Source organism: Vanessa tameamea, chromosome 19, assembly GCF_037043105.1.
Source record: "Vanessa tameamea isolate UH-Manoa-2023 chromosome 19, ilVanTame1 primary haplotype, whole genome shotgun sequence".
Taxonomy (NCBI): Eukaryota; Metazoa; Arthropoda; class Insecta; order Lepidoptera; family Nymphalidae; genus Vanessa; species Vanessa tameamea.
The window spans coordinates 4,115,331-4,133,376 of record NC_087327.1 but is presented as its reverse complement, the minus strand read 5'-3'; the positions used below and the strand labels follow the sequence as shown (position 1 = coordinate 4,133,376).

At 33.1% G+C, this 18,046-nt stretch overlaps 1 protein-coding gene across 1 annotated transcript; it reads left to right on the top strand.

Moving 5' to 3' along the window:
* Positions 1–11,110: 11,110 nt before the first annotated feature.
* Positions 11,111–13,641, top strand: LOC113396091 (silk gland factor 1). The gene has a single exon (XM_026633875.2). It carries the CDS (start codon positions 11,363–11,365, stop codon positions 12,413–12,415), a length of 1,053 nt encoding a protein of 350 aa, XP_026489660.1. The 5' UTR covers positions 11,111–11,362; the 3' UTR covers positions 12,416–13,641.
* The last annotated feature ends 4,405 nt before the right edge of the window (positions 13,642–18,046 follow it).

Here is an 18,046-nt window from a genome sequence, read left to right as displayed (position 1 = left end):
GTAAGTGGTTATTTATTGGCTCTCATAGATGCTGGGAGAGGTAATTTTGACGTCGGACGTAATCTCCGTAACCATTTACCCCATTAGTAATATTATTTCATCAATATCCATAATAAGCCAGGGTAATAAATTAAAATTAATTAAATAATTCATAACACAGGTGGACATAAGCGATATGTTATTCCAGAATATATAATAATTGCATGAACTCGTCTGTTGTCGCTGGTAATATATAAAGCATAACTTAGTTTTGGAAAATAAGAAAATTTGGAAAAAAGAAAAAATATATGTATTTTTTGTCGAATTTTGAGTTTCAGGTATTTGACTATAGCACGGGGATGAAACACGATTTTTCTGGCAATTCTCACATAAAAGTGGGGAATTTAGTTAGTTGGTCGCGATCTGGGCGCTGAGTCAACAGCGGCCTAATGGTGTGCCGTGGGAGCGTTAAGTCGAACAACCACTGGAAGCAGAGCGTTATATTAGTAAATATATCTTTAAGACATACTGCACTTTGATTTTCTAAATTACTTAAATATTGAACACATAAACTAAACTCCATTTTATTATCTTTATATCTAGATGTCTGTTTGTTTGTGATAATTAATTAAATACAACTCATATAAGCGACTAGCAACAAACTTTTGTTAATTTGATTATTGAAAAAAATATAATAAGCATTTTGTCCGATACCTTGATAAACAACAGTGCTATAATATAATATTTTTTTAGTGGTCGATCAGATTAAGCTATCGTTTGTCCGAACTTGCTGGTTTTGGATAAACCTTATATGGCTAAAGGGCTTGGTGTGTGGGCTCTCGGGAAATATGCTTTATAAAAACGTTTCGTTGCTGCAGATTGATAATTTTTACGATTTCAAGTTGAAGTTTTTTTTACTAAAGTTATTATTTTTGATATTTTTTTTGTCATTTTTACATCAATTGGTATCAAGTACATTAAATATTTCTGTCTAAATGATTACTTATTATGGGTTAATCTACATAAGTACATATTGTATGCAAGTTATTGTGGAACCGTTTAAAATAAAAACGCTTGACACGTATATTTTCTTTACAGGAATTAAATAATAATAATAATAATCATATAAAATATATTTATATCAGACAGTAAATAGTAAGTAAAGTGTTTAACTTGACAATCAATAAGTAAGTGTAATGCTTTTATTTGAATTTAATTTGAGTTTTAGTTTGAGTTTGAACCAAAAGCAACAATGAAAAAAAAAGGACAACTCACTTATATATAATATTGCTAGTGCAGATTTGTCCTTAAAATGATGTCAGAATATAGTCTACATTTCGAAACAATAATAATTTTATTTCTAGACATTAACTACTTAAATACTTAGATTTTAAGGCATATCATTTATTTTTATGTTATAGGGGGCAAACGAGCGGGAGGCTCACCTGATGGAAAGTGATTACCACCGCCCATGGACATCTGCAACACCGGGGGGCTTGCAGGTGCGTTGCCGGCCTTTAAGGAATGAGTACGCTCTTTTCTTGAAGGTTACACAAATCGTATCGGGTCGGAAAAACGTTCGTTCGTTATTGATTAATTAAGATAAATTTTACAGATAATTAATATTAATGTTAATTATAAATTTGGAATACAAACAAATACATTATCAATAATGCTACTTAGTGAACTCTACAGAGCGACTTCTACAAACCCGTTTAATATTTTTTTTTCACATAAATAAATAAATATTGGGCAACATCACATACATTACTCTGATCCCAATGTAAGTAGCTAATGCACTTGTGTTATGGAATATCAGAAGTAACGACGGTACCACAAACACCCAGACCTTTTTTTTTCGTTTAACGAGGAGGGAATGCATTTACGCATGCCGCCCGGTCGGGGGACCGGGACGAGTATGTTGGACTCAACCGGGATCTAATGCCCCGTGCCAGGGCACGCTAATGCTAATGCTAATAAGCGCGCCTTCCCCCTCGTCCTCTACGTGGGAATGTGGCGAACTCCCCCGAGTCCGCCACTGGAGGCTGGGCGTCAACGAAGCTGACGCCCTGCGGCGGATAAGATGGTAGGCTCCGTCGTAAAACACCTCCGTCGTCCGTAAAACACCTGGAAGGCTCGAGTAGCGAGTTCTCCCACTCCCTCCTAGCCAACGAGGCCACTCACATGGTCCGCCCCGACGCCGATCAGGGACGCACCAGGAGCAGCCCCACGGTATCCCTCCCGCCAGTCTTAACAGTGGCTGACGAGTAAGCTCAAGCCGGCCCCGTTGCTCAGGGTACACCACGAGGAGGTGATTGACATGTACCCCAAATATAATAATACTTCGGATTCGTACGGATCGAATCTAGTCACTCACAATAAATTTCCTTACATTGATCAAATACTCTATCGTAATCGTTACAAACACCCAGACCTAAGAGAACATAGAAAATTAAAAAAAAAAATCTACATCGACTCGGCCGGGAATCGAACCCGGGACCTCGGAGTGGCGTACCCATGAAAACCGGTGTACACACTACTCGATCACTGAGATCTTCACATTCAAATTACATTATATTAAAATCAAATCAAAACTGAATTAATTCAAAGATTTAACAAAATAAATGTATTGATAACAATAAACGATTTTGCGTCAATGCAAACGACAGGGCGGTGACTCGGAAGGGATTTGATTCGTAATTGCAAATTCTCACGTCAATTTTAGTTCGATCTTAGCAACAATAGTGACAATGTGATTGTTGGGAATGAATACGTGATGCTATTGATGCTGCTCAGCTTACGTACCTGGCTTATCTCGTTAGGATGGATGCGGTCAAGGTATCTTGGCCCTTTGTTCAACGACGCTAATGCGTCAAGCCTTTAACAGGATAATTCTCGACGTCAAAATTTAGGAGTTTGTGTTTTTTCAATGCCTAGTATATTTTCTTTGAAAGTTGTTCGTCATTTTTGTTCATTATTTTGAAAGCTATTGATTTTTAAACTTGTAAAACATAGATTCTATTTTAATACCCGATAAATTAACAATTAAAACCGTATAAAAATTCACAGTACATAGTATTTCTTCGTAGGAATAATACTAATTATCTGCATTAAGTTATGGAGCAAAAAAGAATTTTCTTAGCATTTTTTGTCAGGGAGATAGAAAAAGGGAATACGGCCAACGGCCGAGGGAAACCGATGGACCGCAACTAGAGCAGAAGGTTACAGAATGGAAAAATGCCCGTTGGTATTGGAGTTATGGTGACTCAGAGTTAGAGAGAAATATTGGTTGAATAACTAACATATAGATTAAAAGAAATTACTTCTGCTACTGTCATCCTGATCATAAATTTTTAGCGAATTTAGATGCCACAGCAAATTTTTTTTTTTTATATCGGTATCGGCCGAGCATATAGGCCACCTGATGGTAAGTGGTCACCACCGCCCATAGACAATGGCGTTGTAAGAAATATTAACCATTCCTTACATCACCAATGCGCCACCAACCTTGGGAACTAAATTGTTACGTCCCTTGTGCCTGTAGTTACACTGGCTCACTCACCCTTCAAACCGGAACACAACAATACTAAGTACGGCTGTTTGGCGGTAGAATATACTAAACATAAATATACGTTTAAACTATAGAAGCAAGAGCTTCCGGTTAATATGGTCATTCGAATTATTTTGTCCATAAACTTCATATACTTTAGTTTATTTCCAAGTCATACTATTACAGAAATATTATAACAGCATAGAAAATACAAAATGATACTTAGAAATATAACAATTGTCTTCATGATCGGATGTTTGCTTTGAACAGTAGTTTACTCTTGTATTTAAACTACCGGTATGGTATTTGAAGTAGATTGCAACAATTTGATCAAAAGAATTTTGCTTAATCTACCTCGGAAATACGATCGCATTTAAATTTTTTGCACTTAAATTCTGTTAGGTATAGGTATATCATCACTTTAACGTTTTAGTGTAAGACATTTTGAAATTTCAAGAACCTATAGGTAGAACAAAAACAAAATTAAAATTCTACATTATTTCATTTTTCTCATAGTACTACACTGGTAACACACTTAGGAAATATACAAAATGCCTTGTAAAAATTTTGTACTATCGTTTTTGGAACTATTTCCAATACAAATTTACAAAAATAATGTATGGCTTTAATTAAATTATAGTCATGATTCATATCCCTTCTAGCCTTTAATACTAGTTTTAAAATCATGTAAGACTACTTTAGGCTTAACTCCAGTAGAGAATCGAATACTCTTCGTTAGCGAGGGTTTACGTTAATTCATTAATCTCATCAACTTTATTGCTTAGTTCGGGGTAAATGGGATTGTTGATTAATATGTTGTTTGTTTGTTCCTGTAACTAAAAAAGTATAATTAACACAAAATGTCAATGTATAAACAAATTATCAATAAACTGTGATACTAACCTCCTGAATTTTTCACCGTCCTTGATAGTCTCTGGTAGTCTGCAATTCATGGTCTCAGGTAACCAGCAGTAGAGGATACTCGTCAAAATTGAACCCAGACCAAAGAATGCAAGAGTCAACCAGTAGACTAGATCATCGAACTAAAAGAAATCAACAATTGTTATTGTCCATAAAAGAACTATTACTTGATTGGTAATAAAGGAATTAATTCTTACATAATAATAATAATAATAACAATTACCAGAATTTGTAATAAAAGGTATAACAGTTACAGTTTGCCCAAATTCAGAGTGCGTCTAGCTAAACTTTTAACCTAACACAAAAAAAAAAAATGTTTAATGAATAAGCTATTCTTAATTTTAAATTACTAATTTATGATTGTTTTCTGCTATGTATATTTTTTTTACTTTTTATCTTAATTGTATTTAATATTATTTTTTTTTGCCTAAGCTTAGTGCATGATGTGGTCTCCTATAATTGAAGGAGCACACAACTTGTAACGCTTAAATTGTCTAATCTTAAAGAATATGTATTTAGTGTGTATCTTTTGTTGGAGTCTCGTGAATTAAATAAACAAATAAATATTTGTTTTAGTAAAAGGTTTTTGCTACGTTAATCAATTGTAATTACTATTGTTTTACAAAAACTCCCTTGTTCAAGTTTACCTTAATTTTTGAATACTGGTTGCGATCGAATTTCGGCCACTGAGCGAACACTAGACTAACATTATAAAAGCGAAAGTAACTCTGTCTATTTGATGAATATGAAGCAAGTATGAACCCACAGAAAATGCATAGGCTACTTTTTTATACCTGACGCCCAACTCTAAAAACATGGGCGAAATCGCGTGCTGCAATTAGTTATGTACATATAAACACGTCTAGCGTATAATAAAATACATGGCAATCAGAATGAAATTCAAAGCATAAACAGTCAATAAATAACAAAGTAAGTTTATTTATAAAAGAAAATGCAGTGGTGGAGTATTTTGTTGTTTTTGCGATTACGAAGCAGACTAATTAGCGTTGTGAGTTACCAAGACGTCTGACTGTTTGCTTTATTAATTGTTTTGTTTATTTTTGATAATACGTACCTATGTTTCGTGTTCTGTCTAATACGCACCATAAGTTGCCAGTGCTCCCGACGTCAAGATGATTTTATTTAAGTCTACTTCTTTTATAATTGTTGTAGCACGAATGATTTAATTAGATTTAAATAATAGCTTTTGTTTAAGTACTTAATAAGATACGTATCATGTCATGTATTTTGTTGCTTATATAAATATATATAAAATTAAGAGCCTGTAAATATCCTCCCTTTGAGGAGAAGGTCTTGGAGCATATTCCACCACGCTGCTCCAATGCTACATGTGTGGAATACACATGTAGCAGAATTTCATTGAAATTAAACACATGCAGGTTTCCTAACGATGTTTTCCTTCACTGTCGAGCACGAGATGAATTATAAACACAAATTAAGCACACGAAAATTCAGTCGTGCTTGCCTGGGTTTGAATCCGAAATCATTGGTTAAGATGCACGCGTTCTAACCACTGGGCCATCTCGGCTCTATATATATATAATTAGTGACGTTAACATATGCAATCGTAGTTAGTGTTGTGCTTTGTGTACCAACAATTTCGTTCAATTCATAGCAATGTGTTTGTTTAGGCTATATAGGTACATTATAATTGTGTCACGATAATTCGTAAAATTGACATAGCATAAGTAGCTAGAAGTCAATTCCTCTTAATTGAATTACGTGATTGTATATATATCAACTATTATTGAAAATACTAATAGCGTGATTCAGATATTCAGTAGTGCCAAGATGTAAAGTATATAAAAAGTATTTTAATAATATTTTAACTGATTTGTGAGCTCACAAATCTGTGTCTGGTAGACAATAGCTTTTTGTTTATTTTCTTTTGATTGAGGGGAACTGTTTAGAATAACTAGACATTGGAATAAAACAAGTTAATTATAGTTTTTTTTCAAATCTTATATTTTTGTTACGGTGTTATCTACCACCCAATAGGATGTAATTAATTGTAAATACAAATTTAGAACTCCAAATTTAAAGGTCCGATTGGCTTTTTTTCCCCAGCACTGGTGTTTCCAGTAAATCACAGTTCACATATTTTCACAATTATAGCGACACTGCCTACCCATTGGATATATAGGAAACATTATATACAGAAATACACCGATTTTTCATTCATCCTCTATCAATTCATCCCCCTTAGAAGATGAATTACAAAAAACCTTTCTTAATGGTTAATACGCTCTATTTTGAAATCCTGCGCAAAAAAAAATAATCTCATAAAATCTACGTTTCAGTAAAAAATTAATATTTTATAAATAGTAAAAAAATTGGCGAATATTATATCTTCAATGTGCTGTATCTTAAGCCGTCGGCTATAATACATACGACTCACACAAAGACAAAGATATACTACTGAATGTTAACATGTTAACATTCTCATTCCTTTTTTTATCGAATTTGAGATTCGAATTATGTAATTCCATCGTGAAAGAACGTCTCCGTGTTATTCCTGTATACCTAACGGATAAGTCGACTAGTGTAATACAAGCGCACGGTAATTTGGATTCCAAGCTCATTGCTTTTACAATGGTAACATTTATATGAAAAGACTGCGTTCTACTTTAAGATTGGATATTTATTCTGCTAGTAAAATCTTCGTAATAACTATGTATGATACATTTTGGGTAAATTAAAAATTTGCTCAAGCAATACAAGATTTGAAAAGTGTTAGGTTTGAATATGTTTGCATACGTAGCAATTAAGCAGTATATTGTATTAGGTCTTAAGGTACAATAAATAAGAACAAAAATAATGATTATTATTATATATAATTAATTTATAAGATTTTTAAGAGTTCATTCAACTCACGAGTTGTACCGCCAAATATATAAACAATAAAAATTACCTTTTTTTGATGAGTAGGCTATGGCAAAAAGTTTAATTTTTAAATAATTTTTGAAACAAGAAAACTCTTCAGTTTCCTATAAATTACTATATTATAGATTTTCATTTAGTTTTGTCACCTTAAAACAGTCAATTTCTTTATATATATATATATATATATATATGAACATGAACATGAACAGCCTGTAAATTTCCCACTGCTGGGCTAAGGCCTCCTCTCCCTTCGAGGAGAAGGTATGGAGCATATTCCACCACGGTGCTCCAATGCGGGTTGGTGGAATACACATGTGGCAGAATTTCGTTGAAATTAGACACATGCAGGTTTCCTCACGATGTTTTCCTTCACCGCCGAGCACAAGATGAATTATGAACACAAATTAAGCACATGATAATTCAGTGGTGCTTGCCTGGGTTTGAACCCGAAATCATCGGTTCAGATGCACGCGTTCTAACCATTGGGTCATCTCGGCTATATATATATAACTACACATAGGATTATCGTTATATAGTAATATATAGATCTTAAGGGATATTTTTTTTCAAATAAAAGTATTTATCTAATATAGTTCCAATCTGCCGAACAATGGCCGTGCTTAGTTTAATTTATACTATTCCATGTAGAGGTAAACATAAACAAAGAAACCACAGATATTATAAAATGAACGTGTCCAGAACCGCTCTATCTATTAATAAAGATTGCCTTTAAAAAATTATATATCCGACCCCGTTACAGTTTTATAATATGTATATTCGTAGTAAATAAGACATTCAATACGAATACATGAGTCCAATGCAGTTCATGTTACATGAGGGTACATGCAACAGCCATTAGCTCGGATCCGGTGTCGAGTTGCTGAGTGCGTTCCACTTTGAACTGTCAATTGTTAAAATAATATAAAAATCTCGACGCTGCAGCGAGAATTTGGATATATTGTAAATTATATTTCTGTTTAATAAAATGACATCGATCTGATGATTTTGAATAGTTTTTAAGCAATAGCAATAGCATCTAGATCCCACAGCTGGGATTTAAAATAAATTATATTCTATAATAAAGTATTATAACATAATATTTAAAACAATATTCATAGATCAAAGAGGAAAATGACAAATGGTTGTGCAATCTCTGTTAAAGTCATATTATACCTCCGTATATATTCTTATAAGGTTTTAAATATTATAGCAAATGTATGTAGGAGGTAGGATGTGGTAGTTTAAGAGAAAAGTAATATATATATATATATATATATTTATATATGTTCATTTCACGGATGTTGTAGTTTTATTTAAATTTCTAAAATAAATAATTGGTAAATATGTAACAAAATAATATCAATGTTTTATTTATTTATTATTTAATTTTGATATCTATAATTGCAATTATAATTCTTAAATTATAAAAAAATAAATAAAAAAACAAGTAAGTATATATATTTATATAGCAAATATAGAAAAAGTCAGTAGGTAGTTAAGTACCGTACATATTTTTTTAAAATTTATTATGAGTTTTTCAATATTAAAATTACTTTACTTACGATTAGATTCATAAATTAGTATTATTAAATGTAATTTTATTATATAACAGTGTAAGATTATACATAACTCAAGCAATATTGCATGCAATTCCAATATGCAATTTTAATAATTTTTTTATTAAGTACAACTTACAAAACATACACCATTTATAGGCTTAAATAAAGGTAATTACATTTATTGTTCTTAACATACAATTGCTTTATAATACAAAATAATTATATATTGTTATTATTATTTACATATATGTCTCAAAAATAATGCTTTAGTTTAATTATAATTAGTTAACATATATTGTACTTTGTTATTTACCAAATTCAAGTAATTAAGTAACTACTTTGTTTACATCGATTAACAGTGATAAAAGTTACAAATTCAACAAATTCTACTAATGACCTTGTTTGTAAGTGATACTGGAGTCTAACAATCGAAATACAATATTAATATACATGAAATAATAATTCCTAATAATTTCTTTTGTTTTAGTTTATTGTTTGTATTTCACCTCAGTAATAATTATGAAAATTTTTCACAAACATTTCTTTCAAAAAACTCGGAATCGTCACAAATCAATACCCATGCCCCAATTATTAAACATATTTATTTTATGTGGGATTCAATGTTCAAGATATCTATTTTTCAACAAAACCTATTTAGTCAGTGTTTTAAATTCGCCATTTTTTACGAATTTCAAACTTCTTTTGTGCACATATTAATATTTTCCTTCTAAGTACCAGTGTCAATCAGCGTCGATGTGGATTTTAAAAGATACACTTTTAAAGCTATCAACGATTTAATTTTATTTAAAAATTATATAATTTAAGAATTATTAACATTAAGTCCTTAAATATATACAAATATGAATTAAAAATAGTTACTGTACAATCCTGATCGCGTAGACCGGTGGCAAGAATGCTATATAAGTATATATATTTTATGCTATAGAAGGGCATTTTATTCGAAGTAAATAATGTTAAATAATTTAAGCGTTTCGAACACAGCTCACAGTTGGAGAAATATGAATATCATTATAACACATTCGTTGTATTTTTTTAATAGCTAAGTTACTATATGACTTCTAACAATTTAATTATCGATTTAAAATATCACATGTTTAAAATATTTGAAATTGATTCCAAAGGATATTCTGATGTTATACATAAACACAAAGCGACGCATAGAATTATGTTTTCCTTAATGCATTTACAGCCCGTTTAAATTTTGCACGGACATATAATATATCTTAGTATTAGAACTATGTCATATCAGCTTTTAGATACATCCTAGACTCATTTTCTGTCACAATCTATTGTACGGTCTACCTTCCAATGCCGAAGATACTGGTCTCCCAAGCTTTTCTTTGTTCCAAATATCTTAATCGATATAGAGCCTAATTGTTAAGCTTACTTTGTAATTTATTATATTCATATTTAAGCGTTTATGATTACTTAAATTTCTATTATTTAATACTTAAAGTTGGTAATTACTTTTAGACAACGAACTCAATCTAATAGTATAGCACTAAGAGTCTTCTACAACGATCGGCTCGGTAAAACTTGTTTCCTTATAATATTACTAGGATGTTTCGCGATATACCTAAGAATCTTCCGCTTGCTGTTACTTAAAAATATTTCAAATTATTATTAATCATGTCACGAAATATTCCTATTGCGAGAAAAGATATTTTTTATGAAGATGAGTAATTAATCCGAATTAATTTTATTCATTTTATTATAGCACTAGTCATGTTTGAATTATATTATTCTATCATAAATAATATTTTTAAAAATTAAGCGTAGGACTTATTTCAATCTGTATTTGAAAAGACAAATTATTACGATTATCGCAATTATTTTAATAATACTCTAACTCTACTTCAATTATAGAAACTCTTTTATTTAAATTCTTGTTTATATCACGTTAAGACAATGACAAAGAAATGTAAATTAATAAAAATTTAGATTATTTTTAATTCGAGAATTTGAAAATTATAGCAACTTATGATACTTATTACTCGACACTTTTAACACATAAAATATTACAATAAGGCTACCTAACCGCCTAATGTACGAATGGTGCAATAGGTAATTGTAAAAGATCGCGACATTCAGCGCATATTTCAAGAACAGTCCGCAGGCGATAGTCAAAGCTTCACACAACTACACATTCCCGCTAACGCACTTATGATTATTTCATGTTTTTATCTTTCCGAGCTGCTGCGGTATTATTAGCGGCGGACGCGCGAGCTATCGCGGCGAGGGGCGAGGGGCGCAGGGGTCCGGCGGAGGAATGCGCGCGCAACGAGGGGCGTGGCCGGGCCGGTGACGCCTCCTCAGCTCCCATGGCCGGCCGTGGAGGGGAGCGCGGGCCCCCGGCTTCTATTTACTCTTTCAATCAGTGCGAGTGTTTGCCCCTGGCCGGCGTGCACGCGCGGGTGATGCGCTAGCCATGATCTCGCAGAAGCTGTCGTACGGCGACGTGCCGACGTCCGCGTCGCTATCTTCGCTATCACCGGGCCTTGCGCCACCATACGTGAACGGAATGGGCTGCATGCCAGCTCAACCTTACCCGAATCTCTACACCAACAACATGGTGGCGAGCGGATCCTGCATGGGCTCGCCGGGCGTCGGCTACTCGCCGCCGAGCACGATGGCATCGTGCATGGGCGGCGGAGGCGCCGTACCCTACGGCACGCTGCCCCGCGAGCAGGAGGCCGCTTCTCCAACCTCGGCCCTGCAGCGCGCGCGCAACGACAAGACTTACCGTCGGTCCTACACGCACGCCAAGCCACCGTACTCCTACATATCGCTAATCACGATGGCAATCCAGAACAATCCATCGCGAATGCTCACTCTCTCCGAGATCTACCAATTCATTATGGACCTGTTTCCATTCTACAGACAGAACCAGCAGCGCTGGCAAAACTCGATTCGCCATTCATTATCTTTCAACGACTGTTTCGTCAAAGTTCCGCGGACACCCGATAAGCCCGGCAAGGGCTCCTTCTGGACATTACACCCCGATAGCGGAAATATGTTCGAAAATGGTTGTTTCCTGCGACGGCAGAAACGATTTAAAGATGAAAAGAAAGAATCTCTGCGGCAGGCGCAGAAAGCTGCTCAAACGCACCACGGCGGACATGGACATGAAAAGCGTGAACATGGTCACGAAAAATCTGGTAGCGGCGGAGCAGTACCCGGAGAGGAGAAGGAGATGCGTGATGAGTTGCTGGCTCAGTTGCATGCCGCGCCTGAGCTGTGCCTGCCCGAACACACGCCGCTGGCGCTCGAGCACTATGCCCACCTGAAGCAAGAGCCGACAGGGTACGCACCCGCGCCGCATCCATTTAGCATCACTCGGCTGCTGCCGGGTGCTGACACGAAGGCGGATTTGAAGATGTACGACGTGAACTATGGATATGGGCACGCGCCCGCTGACAACTACTACCAGTCGCCGCTGTACCACCATCACGCCCACGCACACTCGCAGCCGCCCTTGTGACAGTACCCCCTGGCGTAGGCGCCGCGCCGCGTCCCCAGCGCGCCCTGGCCGCGCCGCGGGTAAGCACCAGCGCCGACACTCATCGCTAATCTCACTAACTTTACCCCTTGGACTCACTGTGAGCGTGATTTGTGTTCTTGTGATATCGTACGCTCCGCCCGGGGCATGTATAATAATTGTGTACATATTTTTTCGATTGTTTTAAAGTCGTTGTGCGCATTTTTAGTAAGTAGATGTTCGATGCACGAGTGGCTCGCGCCCCGGGCGTCGGCGAAGTTAGGCCTAACTCGAACTGTGGGACTCTCGCGAAGTGTCCTTCTGAGTCCTCTGAACTGACGCCCATTCGTATACCAAATCTTATTGGAACTATGAAAGGAATACTCGGTTTTAAATTGAATAATAATCTGTACTCATTATAGATTAACTCGGAAGTTCAGGAATTATTGTTTAGATAAAAAAAAACTTTTTCCGCCCAAAACAATAAGCTATATGACATAACGCTTGAAGTAATCGCAGTGATAATGCGATCAATACGATTCCCTTATCGCCTTTGTCTATCGATATTCCGATAAATTGATTATTTGTGCGCGTTGAAATCTTTTGTTTAAACATTTTTGTATTCAAATTATTTGACTTCGATTTCACAATGGATCGCTAGAAGTTGAAATCGAAAATGTTATATAATATTTGATAGTCATATAAAATATTAAACGAATTAATAATCGTATAAAACTTATTAGTTATAATTGAGTTTTAAAATAAAATATATGTAAATAAATGTACCTATTTAAATTTTAGATTTATTTCAGATAATTGTTATACCAATTTAGTTTATAACTTATTCACATAGTTATATCGTATTGTAAATATTATATCGAGATTTGGTATAAGAATGTGCGAGACGTAATTTCATATCGAATGATCAGTGCAATTGTGTAACAAATGTGTAAAAAATTAAATTTAATTCTAATAGATAGGAAAAACGGAATTATTGTCCTAAGACCATCGTATATAGGAATACATGAGTGTACATATAGTGTTAAGTTATATTATGACTTCTAAGTAAAGGTGTTTGGTCTATATGGGTACCTATCTAAGCTTTCATACATGCATATATATATTTATATGCAAGTGTCAATTTAGCATATTTAATATATTTAAGTTGTTAATATATTTCGGCAAATGTACGCGAGTAACATTAAATAACAGTAAAAACTCAGTCAACCATGATCGATTTTTTTTACAATATAATCAATACTTGACAATATAATCAATTGAATCTTAAAGTCAAATCCACGTCGGTCGTGTCGTGATTGGTTAATTTTTTATTTCGAAAATCGAATTATATTAATACGTGAATGTAACTGGTATACAATTATGTGTTAAAAATATAAGCTACTATATACATCTTAGCCTTCATAAACTAAGTTACCTTGACGTGTAACGCGGCAGCCTCGTATGTGACCTCCTATTAAGTATAGATTCAATTCAAGTATATATATCAAAGAAGTGTGAAATAAACTTTAACTATAGTGATGTCATCGGAAATAAAGACTATGCTTATATCTTGAAATATATACGACATATATTTGATAATAATTGAAAATTCTTCTTATATCAGTTTATTTATTAAAGGCGGGAGTCTAGGTAGTTCCTTTAAAAAAACTGTCATCATTTAAAATCACAACAGATGCCAACATTTGACTTTGTGGTTCAAATAGTTTTAGATAATTAATAAAAAAAATATGTAAAATATACTCACTACATACATATATATATATTATGTAATATAATATTGTCTAGTAGTGTGTTATCGTGTATTTTAAATCACGTGCGTTTGCCGAAGGCTTCGTAAAACAGTTAGTCATGCTAAATTCATCCTTGTAGCTATAAATATATATGTATACTCGAATCTAGATAGGTAACTTGTAATATCATCTGTTAGTTCCAGAGTTAATAAAATTAAGTTTACAAAAATATTTGATGTTTTTTTTTAATTCGCTTTTTTTTTTTATTTGTCGAAGGTTGAACTGCTTTCGGCGAAATGTCAATGAAGAGTAGTACTTGTGTGGTACTTATGTGTAAAATATTCAAGTTTATCTCTTTATAGTATGAAACAACGTCACTTTCCGCGTCTGTACGCATAGATCTTTTAAACTACGCAACGAATTCTAATGCGGTTTTTATTAAAAACAGAGTGATCAATCAAGAGAGTTTTACATGTATATTACAGTAGAGTAAATCCGACCACTTCAACTATCTATATATATACATTCCTAGCTGGAATAAACCAAAAATGTTTCTTTACATGTTTGTTATTCGATTTAAAAATTGTATATTTTACTTATATAATTCCAATGATGACCATTGAAAAATATCAAACGTTCGATTATTCTCACAAGTCGAAACAAAAAAAAAGCGTACATTACGTCATCACTCAATGAACGTCATAAAAATTCCCATGAACGAATATGATAATAATATTAAAAAAAAAAAAAAGATTTGTGCACAAATATTGTACACGAGCTATTTAACCTTTCCGCTGTAACACAAAGGTACCTGACGGCGCTAAAACAGATAATTTTACATTAAAAAAAAAAAACACATAGAAATAGAAAACAGCTCTTTTACAGCCGGTTTTATTTTCACTTTTGTCGGCGTTGCGTAAGATAAGGTTATCTTAACACGACATTCAAGTCATAAACTCCATAGAGTAACAAAAGGGTTAACACTTTGACCGTGGTGTTAATTTCTTTAAAGGAATCGGCGAAACTGCGAACCAACTTGTTAATGAACGACAGAATATATTCATTGCTCATTTATATATTAACATATTGTTTTTACCTTAAGCTTGTAAAGCCATAACTTGTTTTGTTATTAGCGGTCATATAATAGTATTAATCAATTTGACATTTCGTTCATTATCTCGAACTTCGACTGTGATGCTGATTACTGGTACATAATGATTAAAATGTACATGAAAAGTGTATAATGTTAGTCCGTCCGTCCGTCAGTCGATTAAATAACAATACGATGCTGTAATAATATGAGATATATAAGAATATTGATTCAAGTCTAACGTGAATCATAATGATTCTGCTACATTAAAGAATTGATTAGAAATTGTTTTCAATTTTAGGTTTTTGCATTGCAGTTGCAATTGTAATTTTTTTTATATTAAGTTATGAATCGAATCTAACTTTAAACTTTTAAAAGAACAGATTTCCAAGAGAGACGTGTGACATTATTACGTGTACGCAATTATATGATAGTTGCAATTCAAATAATATATATTATAAATCTAAAAAAAATATGTTATATACTTAAATAGATCCAACGAGTATATATTATATAAGTGCGATCGTAGAATTTGTGAATTTATATATTTGTTAGAATTGGCACAGTTTGGGTATTACTTACTTTTTTTAGGTATTGATAATTATATCTTTAGTTTTATTAAAACTGCTTTGCGTTCGATGAATTTTACAAATATTAATATTGTGTCGAATGAAAAGATTAAGTTTATTATTAAAATTATTCTTTAGTAAAACATATTTTCGTTGCACACAGTATTTTAAATGTAGAAATATGAGATGCCTCATTTTGTGTTGAGGGAACGACGCGGGTGGTTTACAGCCTCCATAAAACTAACCACTCGACTGACCCACTGTCGTTTTCTATGAGGAATGACTCGGCTTCATTGACTCACGGTGGATTCAAAGAAATAATAATAATATCTTAAAATTTTGCTTGTTTTACATATTTTGGGTCAATCACTACATTCGGTATTAAAAGTTTTTTTAAGAATTTGCGTGCGTGAATTTTTATTAATTCTAAAAATAATACACGTACGTAATGTAGGATTAAATAAATACAACGAACAATAAGCAAAGCATTAGCAAGTTTGTTTTAATATTTCATAAAAATCGACAGAAATATTAAAAACAAAAATCTCGTATTAATATGTTTTGTAATTTCGATAAGACGTATCTCAGCCTCCACTTATAAGTAGCGTTACATATTTCGTAAATGGAAACCAACCCTATAATTTGTAGGAGCAACTTTATATTTATTGATTTAATGTGTTCAACTTGTTCCCAACGAGGCTACCGGGCTTCGCCACGTCTAAACATTTGATAACGACCATTCAAACACCAGACGATCTTAACAAGTCATCAAACCTTAATTTTACAACATAAATTACATATTAATAACTATAGGAAATAACAAAATAGTCTCTATTACAAATATATAAGAACTGTAATTCTTTTAGTTTCATTTGAATAGTTGTAAACATAAAATGGTCGATGTATAAGTTTTATAGTGAATCACTTGAGAATTTTTCGTTTTTGTTGTACAGTTTTTTATTATTCGAATCCGTGTGATATTATGTCAGAGGCCTCGTATCCATCTTTTGTGTGTGTTGTGCTGTATTAATAATAATAAAACACTTTCTTTGTACGCAAGTAACAGTTGAATGAAGGTTTTTGAGTGTCAAGAGCTTGATATGTTGCTCTTTCGTTGTGATCGACGTGTTTTGAGTGCGATTTCATTATTGTATTAAAAGCAATACAGTCGTTGGTATATCACAGTAACGATAAATCATAGAAGATTACTCTTAAAATATTATAACAATTGCCGTATATATATTACTTATTATTTTATACATAAACTTTTAATTACAGTTACAAGTTACCATCAGCTGATTGGATTAAAATTATTCACATACCTTTAGTATTGTAATTATAATGAATAGTGTATTTTGTTAAATAATTGTCTTTAGCCTTTAGTTTCAAAGAAATAAAATAACGAAAAAATTATCTGGACAAGCCTATTTTAAAAAAGAATGCTTCCTAGTGTAGGAATAACTTTTCGATTTGGTTTTCTAAGACAGTACATTTTTTTTAAGTCTCAAGCAAATAAGATACCGTAATATTCCGCAGCACAATTATAACTCAAAATAAAAGCCAAATCAAAATCAGTTTGAACATACAAAAACATATCTGAGCTCACTTTTTGTTCTATCAAGTGATTTACCGAGAACTAAAATTCAACGATTCTCTATATCATTATATGAATTAACATTATCTTATATTAATAATTTTCCTTATAATTTTTGTTCGATCTCATAACTAGTTGAAATGTAATTGCATAACACTCTTTGGATTGACAAATTCATTGCGTCATATTAAGGTACGCGTTACTCCATACAGAACTATGATTGTAGTTATATAATCATATTAATGCTAGACGTGATAGCTTAGTAGATAAAATGCATGGATACGTGCGAATATATTGATTTAATTCTGGGTAAACATTATTGAGTCATTTTGTACTGTGCTAATTTAGTTATTTACAATTTTTCATTTCGTGTTTGGCGGCAAAGAAAACCGTGAGGAAGCTAAGCAATGGTGAATGAATATTTCTTGAATATATCATATACTTATAAAATTTATGCCAATTTTTAGTACGTTCAGATTTCAATAAACGCTTAGTGTATTGGTAATCTTTTTGTCTACTCGTATGTGTTAAACACGTTTGCACACGTAATTATTAGGCTCTGACAGATGCTAGGGAAGTGCCTGGCAGGAAATAACCAAGAGCTAGTGCAGAATTAATTTTGTATGCAAA

What these genes read in the sequence shown, in the direction of transcription:
- LOC113396091 (XM_026633875.2), top strand. Translation starts at nt 11,363, where the DNA reads ATGATCTCGCAGAAGCTGTCGTACGGCGACGTGCCGACGTCCGCGTCG.